The following is a 10,789-nucleotide window of genomic DNA, read 5'->3' on the forward strand; positions in this document are numbered from 1 at the left end:
ATATAAGGTAATCTATTATATGATAAAGCTAGTATATATATACGAATGTTGATAACCACAATATTGTACATTTATAACACCTATGGTTTATCGGCTTTATTGTTGAAAAGATGTTTTATTGTTAAAAACATTGTTAGCATAACTCAATGGGACCAATCTATAACTAAAGAAAATAGTGTTGTGTATTTTCTTCTGTTGGTACTTCTTGATCAGTTACATTGGCTCATTGGAAACCTTATTAACAAACCATAAATAAACAAAACTTAGTATAGGGAAAAAAAGTCCATTGTGTATGGTACTCATGTCATGTTACTATGTATCCTATAAGTAACTGGTGTTGATTTTCTATGAAAGTTGTTCAAAACTTAGACAATATTGTATTGCAATCCATGTATCTACAAAATTAACTAAACTTATCTTGACGGGTTATGAAATTATCAATCTATGTCTTTCATATGTTAAGGACATCGATATATTAGTTTTACGATATTTTATTGTCTCATCATTGGGCATGATCAATGTATCGATTGCTGTCCGTGTATACCTAGCGAGAAACTTCGATGTATTGATTGTAATTAACTATGTTACTTATAGACCAAGATTTTTTTGTCTTTCATTGAAAGATGTTCGCCGATAGTCTCAATAAAAGCAATATGTGTATGTTCATAAACTAATGATGTTTAACACTTATTCCAATAGTCATTAATAATTCAGGAACTAAGATCATTAATAATTCAGGAACTAAGGTCACTAAATATGACACCTTGGAAAAATATTTTTGCTATCTCATTACGTAAGCCACAAATCGCAGAAACTTCAAGTTGTAAATTTGATAACCATTTAGATAATGCATTAATTTAAAACACTAAATGGATATATAAATAAATCTTTATATATTTTCCTGAATGTTTTTAAGAATTTACACCTTACATAGTTACATCAATGGTAAATAATTAACTTCTCTAAGAATGAGCCTTGTATGTGTAACTATCATTTTGAACATCTTCTAAATCTTCTTCGCAAAGGGACAATGCCTCAATAAGGAATCATAACTGCATGATTAGCTAGCGTGTTTTATCTTATACGTATTTTACATGCCATCAAAAAGCTTGTTACTTTTCAAGTAGTATAAGATTGCTAGAGGAAAATAGGTTAAAAGTTGGGACTATCAAAAAACATTTCTTCAGCTTGGATTAATCCCAATAGATAAAAGTTAGTATAATTAAAATCCAATAACCCATTATTTAAACATATATTAAAAACAAAAAAACTTAATATTTTAATTCCTACAACCCCAATACAAAACCCTCAAAATTAAGACCCCCTTAAAATACTCATCTCATCCGGTTATGAGGAATAAATACAAAATGAAGCCAAAAAAATATCCCTCTACTAGAAATACATTAAATCATCACTTAATACCGATGGAATTATTTATTTTTACAAAAAAAAAATACATTCTTTACATACACTTTACTATTTTTTATTGTTAATAATCCTGCTTAGAACATAAATGTTTTCAAAATTTACTACAAGAAAGAATAAGTACAAACAAAAAAATATATATAGAAAAAGGTGGTAGCACAAACTAGACCTTAGCATGGATGACCTTCATTCATGCCTTCCATCTAAACCATGATTTTAGCGATTGGGATAATCCTCCAGCTTCCTCGGTGTCGGGCTCGGTGTCAGAATCACTAGTGTCCGTATCCGTATCTCCTGTATTCTCCAAATCCTGATAGGTGACAATTTTGACCAGGTTACAACATGTCAATATGTAGGGCGGTGTAATGAATTAATGAAATAAGGCAACGGCTTTGGGCCTCCACTTTACTAAAGCTCAAATTATATATATTTTTTATATATGCAATTTGCGCGTTGGGATTGTTAGTGATGACGTTTGTAGTCTATAATTATGTATACGCACATATGATATAGGAATAATAAAAATGAAATAGTTTAATTTTTACTCAATTTTATTATCAACTTTGGTCCTAAAAAACCTTGAGATGGCCCTGTCTATATGGGTTGTATCTTATTGGCAAGTGGCCAAACAAGCAAAGTAGTAAAGATTAACTAATAAAAAAAAATGGGTTAGATAGATCAAACTGAAAGTAGTCTAAAGTTAACATAACTAAATAATTATATATCTTTAACAATATTTTATACACTAATTACTTATAGAATTACCAAAATAGCGAAAAGCCGAGAACGTGTTGTTGACACCTTATTTGACCTGACTCTGTTTGACATGTTACCCAATGTGTCCGATTTTGCGCCTCTTAAGTGATTAGTTTCAAAAGGTGATACTGACTACTAATGGCACAAAACAAATGAACAGCTAAAAAGTGAACCAGGATTGAAAATTACCAGGAAAATTTTAAAACTTTCCTGTTTTTTGTTTTTTGTTTTTTTTTTGTTTCTATAATGCTGTTTGAAACTTATCATTGCACTAAAAATTGGTGTCAACTGAGATGATTAAAACATGGGTATGCTAAAGAACACAGATTTAACCACCCATCAATATCTGATCATAGATACCATCAACATATGGGGAGTCATGTAACTTATGCTAGACGAAAAGAGAACTTAGCAAGAAGTCAAGAAACATAAAATAGTTATTTTTGAAATTTACCTGCAAATCTTTTGATGTTGGTGAGTTTTCTACGGATCCAAAATCTTCTTCCTCGTCATTATCATGTATGTCATCAGTTACATCACAAAATGATGACGAGCTCGATTTATCGCTAGTTTTATCTTCATAACCTGAATGTAAATCATTAATGTGTTTCATTAGCTCCTTATCAGAAAAAGGTTACACTATTAATTTAAAAAAAAATAAATTACACTTTTCATATCCTTTGGTTATATAGCAAATCAGAGTTCGTCCTTAAACTAAGGAAATGACAAGAACCGTCCTTTATGTTCAAATGCATTTACATGTTCCATCCTTTGCACTATCGGGCGTTAGTTTTTCAGTCCCGTTAAAGTCAAGTCATGAAGGCAATTTGGTCATTTTACCTGAAACAAATTTTCAAATGACCAAATTGCCCTCATTTGCAATGCACATGAGGGAATTCGGTCATTTTACCTTTTCTAATAAAAAAAACTTAAATGACCCATTTGCCCTCATGTGCAATGCACGTGAGTTGACGGAAAAAACAAACGCCCTTTAGTGGAAAAAAAACGGAATGTGTAAACGAATTTTATTTCCTTAGTTTAAGGACGAAACCTGAAACTTGCTATATACCTAAAAGATGAAAAGTATAATCTACTATTTTATAAAATGAATTTCTTTTGTATTAACAGTTTTCTCACCACTTTTTTTAACCACATTACTTCTGTCATCTCCTTTTGCAGCCTGATGAACCTTCACAATATCATCATTCTCCGAAACCCGTCTTCTTGGAATAATATGCTCACTAAAACCAGAAGTATGAGTTGGACCGATTGTTATTGTTTCAGAGCGAATCCTTTTAGGTATCGGGTACGGGTCTATAGTTGTGTGGCCCACAATCCCAATATCCGAACGCCTCTGGCGATAGCCTGATGCTTGGTTTGTTTGTAAAGTGGGACGCGGTCGCGTTTCGTAAGGAATATCAATAGAGTTTCTTCTTGGTATAATATTATTAGGAAGATCAAACTGAGTGTTTCTAGCAGCTGAAATATGAGTGTCAATAACATTTACCATATTTTTTTCAGCCATCATTCTCATGTTTTTTATTGCTTTTTGTCTAGCAATAAGAGACTCCATTCTTTGGATTCTTTGTACTTCTAATGCCTCCAAATTCATCATATTCCTGTGGTTTCCTGACCATGTAATATCAGATTCATCGTCATCATCGTCATCATGATCATCATAATCTTTAACTTGTACACCTTCATGATCATAATGATCATCATCAACATCATCATCTGATTGCATCAGTGGATGAATTTCACCAAGCATTGGAAACATATCAGTCACCGAAGCACTTGCAGACGATCCTGTTTCCCATCCTTTACTATCATCCTCTAAATGCCTTAAAACAGAATGTGGATGATCAAATGAACTCCTTCTTGATCCATCATTACTTTTTAATCTAACATTTCCAGTCCCAAAAGACTGAAACCGACCACCACGAGTCACCATAACGGGCCTTCGGTTGCTCAATCCACTGTTTGTTTCTTGCTTAATGTAACTTCCAAATTTATGACCATGATAAGTTTCATGATCACTTTCATTGTTTCCCATACCTCCAAACACAAGATTATGGATTTCATGATGGTATGCTGCTTCCTTTTGGATTTGAGGTGCGCTTTTATGACCGTAAAATAATAGAGTTCCAAGGAGAATAAAAGTGGATGCGAAAACTGGAGAGGCGTATACCAAAAGAGAAAACAAAGCAGGAAACAACAGGTGTGTCGAAAACAAAACACAAGCCATGAACGCCAACAACGGATGCCTTGCAGCTGCTCTAAAGCAGTTTCTGAATGCAATGGTAACACGCTTTCTCACATAATCAACCCCCATTCTAACTAGGTTTACTCCAAAATCCACCTCCTTTTAGCTTCTAATTTAACCTATTATGAACTGCTGCAGATATATGTAGATATGTATCAAATAAATTTAAAAACGGATGTATGATTTATATCAGAATCAATCAACAAGTTATGAACTGCCACAGATACTATATGTATAACTATTTCGAAAACGAAAACATAATTTATAGCAGAATCGATCAAGACATCATGCATGATTTGTATCAGAATCGGTGAATGAATAATGAGCTGCTGCAGAAATATATAAGCATCACACACTTTTAAACCTAATTTGTGATTTCAGTTGAACTGCAGCTAATATTATATGTATCAGACAAATTCAAAACCTAATGTATGATGATTTATATCAGAATCGGTAAACGAATTATGAGCTGCTGCTGTTGCTGCAGAAATATATGTCTATATCAAATACTTTTGATACCTAATGTATAATTTATATCAGAATCAATCAACGAATTATGAAGTAATGCAGATATTATATGTAACAAACAATTTGCATATATGCATGTGTATGAAACAATCTGGAAACTTAATGTATGATTTATTTATTTATTATTATTATTATCATCGATCAACGAGTACGTACCTAAAATCTCTTTAGGAAATTAAGCAAAGGCGATCAGCTTCTCCTCGGTTTCATTTTCTTCTATATATTATTATTATTATTTCTCAAATTGTATGCATGTAACGTTTACAATGTGGAATTGGAAAGAACGTCAAGCCGGGGTTTATACCGGTGCCGGTGGCCGGAGCCATTAATGTCGTTGTATGGGGAATTTTAGTTTTAATTAAATATAATATAAAATAAAAAAATAATAACGACGGTGGATCGTATACGGACTGATATCTTTCTTGACTATTTGTTTGACGTTTGCTTTGGAAATATGTTAGAATCAGCGCATGATAGCAAAACATTTTGGAAATACGTACGACAGAATTACAAATTTTGTCCTTTAAAATAAGACGAATTACGGTTCGTGTCCTTTTCTAAGTTTCCTTGCAGGCGGTGTACTTTAAACTTTTTTTTCCTACAAGTTTTGTCCTTTACGCTAACTGGGTTAGAAAAAGTCAGTTAAATCCCATCACGTGAGGCGCATGTGAGGGTACTTTTGTCCTTTCATATATCTCTGCAACTAAGCCCTGTATCACTCTTCCCCCTCCCTCTCAATCGAATCAATTCCCGGCGATTAAAAACCCGACAGTTAAACCCTAAACCCTCGTATCCGACGCGACTCAATTAGGGCTTCAATCAATTGCACATCATTCTCAGAACTTAAACACGTAAGATGGATGATCCTCCTCCTCCTCGATTCTACATTCGTGAAGCTGATGAACAATCAAATGCTGATGCGTTTTATGGTAAGTTAAAACTTTAGGGTTTATAATTGGGTTTATTTAACTAACAGCTGTTTAATCTTGTTTGTGTAGTAAATAATCCACATTTGTTCACGATCAAGATGCACCATGGTGGCAGTTTCACTAAATTTCCTGGACGGGTTTATAACAGAGCCGTTGTCCATTTTGTTGACATGCTAGATATTGACAAGTTTTCAGTTCACGAGCTTGATCGAATCTTGCTTGAATTATCCTATCCTACAGATAAGGTTAGATTCTACCATTATGTAGTACCGGGTTCAGAATTGGATTGGGGGCTTAGAGCTTTGGGAAGTGATGATGATGTTAGGGGATTTGCTAAGTATATTGGAGCTTTTAATCAGTTAATGAATGTGTATGTTGAGCATGAGTTCACCTCTGTACACACATACTTCTGCTCAACCTCAAAGTTTACCATTGAAGAGATAACAAATGAGGAGTTTCTTGCAAGCGAGGTCGTACTAGATAAAGCAAACTCAGTTAAGAAAAGGTTGTTGTTGGAATGGCAAGATAGCACAAATGAGGTTGTTGTTCAAAAGGTAGTTGTGGAACAAGACAAACAGGATGCAAATGTGAATGTTCAAGAAGAGAATAATGTTGGTGTTGTTGAACAACAAGACCAGATTGATATATGTCATGAGGATCCAAAATTTGACCCTATGTTTGGAGAGGATGCTTTTGGTGTGCAACCTACAAATGAGGTGGAGATTGATTACAATGGTGATGTAGATGAAGGTGGGGATGGAGGTGGATATGGTGTGCAGCCTACAAATGAGGTGGATATGGATTACAATGGAGGTGGGGATGGAGGTGGGGATGAAGATAGTGAAGATTCTTCAATTTCAGATGAAGAAAGTGGAGATGCGTCTTCAAGTTCAGATGAAAGTGGAACTGATGATAGTAGGGATTCTAACTATGAAATGAGAGATGAGAGTTCTGATGATGATGAACATCTAGAGGGTTGTCCAGTTAAGAAACCAAAGAATGTGAAGAAATCTAAGAACAAAAAGAAATCTAAAAATGTTAAGAAAACTAGGGATGGTGATGAAGATTCAGAAAGTGATTCAGATAGTGACTTCAACTATGAAGATGGTGAAATACATGATGTAGATGTAGATATGAGGGATTTCAGACTGCATACTGATTTTGAAGTTGAACAGCAGGATGCAAATTGTAGTTTAGAGGTTTTGGACATAGAAATGGATGATGTGATGTTGGATAATGATAGGATGTATAATGAGAAACAAAGAAATGAGGGGGACATGGATTATCTTTTCCATGTGGGACAAGTTTTTGGTACAAAAGCAGAGGTGAAGGATATGATCAAGGCACATGCAGTTGAAACAAGAAGATAAATTAGGATAAGAAAAGATGATTTGGTAAGGGTCAGGGCTGTGTGTGAAGGAGATATGGAAGATGGGTCCCACATGCAGGGGGTTGGATCTAGCAGTGCTAATAAAGATGAGGGACCAGTCCAGAAAAGTATTGGGGGTAGGGGAAAAAGGAAAGACCCACTTGCTATTAGATGCCCTTGGGTACTGTTGTTGTCATACCAAAAGAGAACAGCTTCATGGAAAATTACAAGGTTGATAAATGAACATAAATGCCTTCATTCTAGGGAAATTTATGCTTGCACAGCCGGGTTCCTCTCAAACCATTTGGTTACTGATCTTCAAGATGACCCAAAGCTGAAAGTTAAATCCATCAAAGAAAGGTTTCAAAGGAGGTTTGAAGTTGGTGTGTCTGAGATGAAAGCTTATAGGGCAACCAGGGAACATATAATTGGAAATTTCAGAGGCAAATATGGGTTATTGAGGGATTATATTGAAGAGTTGAAGAGGACTAATCCAGATACAACAGTGAAGCTTGAATTAGAAGAATGCTCAGATCCAACATCTGAGACAAGACAATTCAAGAGGATATACATCTGTTTGGGGTCTTTGAAAAAGGGGTTCAAAGCAATAGGTAGGGATCTGTTGGGACTGGATGGGGCTTTCCTTAAAAGTGCTTGGCCTGGTCAACTTTTAACAGCAGTTGCTCTAGATCCAAACAATGGATACTACCCTGTTGCATATGCTGTAGTTGAAGCTGAAACATTGAACTCTTGGGAATGGTTCTTGGAATGCCTTGGTGATGACTTGGATATAAACAACAGATCCAAGTTTACCTTTATGAGTGACAGGCAAAAGGGTCTTATACAGGCTGTAGATAAGTTGTTTCCTTCTGAAGAGCATAGGTTTTGTGTGAGGCACATTGAAGATAACCTAAGATCACTCTTCAAAGGAAAGCTTTTAAGGGATGCTCTTTGGAAGCTGGCTAGATGTACATCACCTACACAATATGAGAGAGAGATGAACAACTTAAAAAACTTGAACAAAAGGTGTCATCTTTGGGTATCTAAGATCCCACCAGAAACATGGTCAAGGTCACACTTCTCTGGTAAGTTTTTAATTTTGTATCCTTTATTCTCTCATAACTTTCAAGTTTTGTCCTTTATCTGTTGTGTTTTGTTATAATAGGTAGAGCAATGTCTGATGTGTTGACCAACAACATGTGTGAATGTTTCAATTCAAAGCTGGTAGATGGAAGGGACAAGCCTATTATCACATTGCTGGAATACATCAGAGAATATGTGATGAGGAAGATTGTTACTGTGTTGAAGGTAATTGATAGGTCATCAGGGTTACTAACACCATATGCTACACAAATTATGGAGTCAGTGAAGAAGGAAGCAAGCAGGTGAGTTGTATGTGAATATTTACTTGTCTTGTAAATGATGTGAATGGTTTACATATTTGGATGATAGGTACTCTGTGCACTGGAATGGTGAGGATCATTATCAGGTAACAGGTCCATATGGTGATCAGTGTGTAGTGAACATGAGCACAAGTACATGTGCATGTAGGAGATGGGAGATAACTGGGATACCTTGTAGACATGTGGTGGCATGTATTTGGGTGAAGGGTGCACATGACAGATCTGTTGGCAGGCCAGAAACATTTGTCAAACCAATTTACACAATGGATAGGTGGAAGGCAGTGTATAGCTACAAGGTGTATCCCATCAATGGTATGAGTATGTGGCCCACATCACAAGTCCCAATCCAGATCACAGCTCCTAAATTAAAAAAGCAAACTGGAAGGCCAAAGAAATCAAGGAAAAAGTCAGCAGTGGAAAGGGAAGATGGTGGTTCAAGGAAAAAGTCAAAGGTTGATGCAAAGGGCAAGGGAAAGGCTGTGGAGGGTGAAGGCCAGAAAGTGAAGGCAGTGAGAAAGACAAAGCCAAAAGGATCAAACACTTGTGGGACATGTGGTCAAAAGGGTCACAACAAGAGATCATGCATGTTGCAGATTAATGTGCCTACTGTTTGACTGTTTTTGTAGTTTTTATGACTTTATGGTATGGATATTTTTATGACTGTTTTTGCAGATTAAGTTGTTAGACTTTTTTTGAAGTTTTTCATGGTATGGATGTATTAAGTTGTTATCTGGACTTATTTTAAGTTTTTCAAACACTTGTATGGATGTATTAAGTTGTTATGGATGTATTAAGTTTTTCATGTTTTTGAAGTTTTTCATGGTATGGTAATGGTTGTGCATAACTGCAGATGGATGGATCAGATGTTACTTATTTTAAGGGTTTGGACATATTTGCCCTTGGATCAGATTTTACTTAATTTAATGGTTTGGCAGATGGATGTTTGTGCAGATGACTCATTCATCTTTTTGTGCATATGGATCTGCATATGGATGGATCAGATGTTACTTATTTTAAGGGTTTGGACATATTTACCCTTGGATCAGATTTTACTTAATTTAATGGTTTGGCAGATGGATGTTTGTGCAGATGACTCATTCATCTTTTTGTGCATATGGATCTGCAGATGGATGGATCAGATGTTACTTATTTTAAGGGTTTGGACATATTTGCCCTTGGATCAGATTTTACTTAATTTAATGGTTTGGCAGTTTTTACTTATTTGCCCTTGGATCAGATCAGATCATATTATGCAGTATTCATCTCTTGGTTTATGGATGTTGTAGATGGATGTGTAGATAGTGCACAATGTGCAGATTGTGCATGATGTGCAGATTCTGCATAATGTGTAGATTGTGCATAATGTGTAGATAGTGCACAATGTGCAGATTGTGCATCATGTGTAGATAGTGCACAATGTGCAGATTGTGTATACAATCCATCCAAAAGTCCAAAATAAACTAACCAAAGATCCAAATTAAATCCAAAATAAACTGATGATACATTGCTTAAAAGGGATCCAAAATTACATCCAAAATAAAGTCAAAATACATAATACTTAAACTGCATAAAGTCCTAAATTAACTAATAAAGTCAAAATACAAATAGTCAACAACTTCAAATTCAGTCAACTAGTTACATTTTCATTGCAATTACAATTGCAATGAAAATGATCCAACTAATGACCAATCTGTTCTTCATCTTCCTTGCTTGTTCTTTATAACTCTCTAAACTTTGTTCAACCATGTTTTTCGATTTCAATAAGCCCGGGATAATCTCCAATGCCCGTTCACACATTGGTGGGTCACGCCATCCAAGAAAGGGGCAATCCGATGTCTGGAAAAGAGGAGAAACATGAAGTATAAACAATTGACTGGAACTTAAATCGAATTACACACTTACCATGTCCGGACAAGAGAAAAACCGACGACCTGGATTTCTATCAGTCCATGAAGTTCGAACAACTGCTACCTTGCCACAAACACAGTAAGCCATCATCAATTGAGCCCTGGTATTTGAATTTCGCATCGAGCCCTAATTGATTGAAGCCCTAATTGAGTCGCGTCGGATACGAGGGTTTAGGGTTTAACTGTCGGGTTTTTAATCGCCGGGGAAT

The 10,789-nt window shown here is 35.4% G+C and overlaps 2 protein-coding genes across 2 annotated transcripts; one reads left to right on the forward strand and one right to left on the reverse strand.

Annotated features, from left to right (window-relative positions):
• Nucleotides 1-1,615: 1,615 nt before the first annotated feature.
• On the reverse strand, nucleotides 1,616-5,189 carry LOC143569776 (uncharacterized). The gene is made up of 4 exons (XM_077055605.1): nucleotides 5,129-5,189; nucleotides 3,319-4,576; nucleotides 2,636-2,766; nucleotides 1,616-1,735 (listed from the first exon to the last, which is right to left on the reverse strand). The coding sequence occupies exons 2-4, from the start codon at nucleotides 4,511-4,513 to the stop codon at nucleotides 1,616-1,618; spliced, it is 1,446 nt and encodes a 481-aa protein (XP_076911720.1). The 5' UTR covers nucleotides 4,514-4,576; nucleotides 5,129-5,189.
• Nucleotides 5,190-7,325: 2,136 nt separating this feature from the next.
• On the forward strand, nucleotides 7,326-9,287 carry LOC143569777 (putative protein FAR1-RELATED SEQUENCE 10). Its single transcript, XM_077055606.1, has 3 exons — nucleotides 7,326-8,355; nucleotides 8,436-8,655; nucleotides 8,723-9,287. Exons 1-3 carry the CDS (start codon nucleotides 7,326-7,328, stop codon nucleotides 9,285-9,287), a joined length of 1,815 nt encoding a protein of 604 aa, XP_076911721.1.
• Nucleotides 9,288-10,789: the final 1,502 nt, after the last annotated feature.

The sequence above is a fragment of the Bidens hawaiensis genome, unplaced genomic scaffold (genome assembly GCF_021521415.1).
Source record: "Bidens hawaiensis isolate Kalapana, Puna unplaced genomic scaffold, B.hawaiensis_p1.1 tig00024648_1, whole genome shotgun sequence".
NCBI classification, from domain to species: Eukaryota; Viridiplantae; Streptophyta; class Magnoliopsida; order Asterales; family Asteraceae; genus Bidens; species Bidens hawaiensis.

Coding starts and splice junctions, on each gene's coding strand:
- LOC143569776 (XM_077055605.1), bottom strand. CDS start 4,513: ATGGGGGTTGATTATGTGAGAAAGCGTGTTACCATTGCATTCAGAAAC. Junction 2,767..3,318: donor TAATGTGGTTAAAAAAAGTG/GTGAGAAAACTG, acceptor ATTTACATTCAG/GTTATGAAGATAAAACTAGC. Junction 1,736..2,635: donor CAACATCAAAAGATTTGCAG/GTAAATTTCAAA, acceptor GTCACCTATCAG/GATTTGGAGAATACAGGAGA.
- LOC143569777 (XM_077055606.1), top strand. CDS start 7,326: ATGGAAGATGGGTCCCACATGCAGGGGGTTGGATCTAGCAGTGCTAAT. Junction 8,356..8,435: donor GTCAAGGTCACACTTCTCTG/GTAAGTTTTTAA, acceptor TTGTTATAATAG/GTAGAGCAATGTCTGATGTG. Junction 8,656..8,722: donor GTGAAGAAGGAAGCAAGCAG/GTGAGTTGTATG, acceptor TTTGGATGATAG/GTACTCTGTGCACTGGAATG.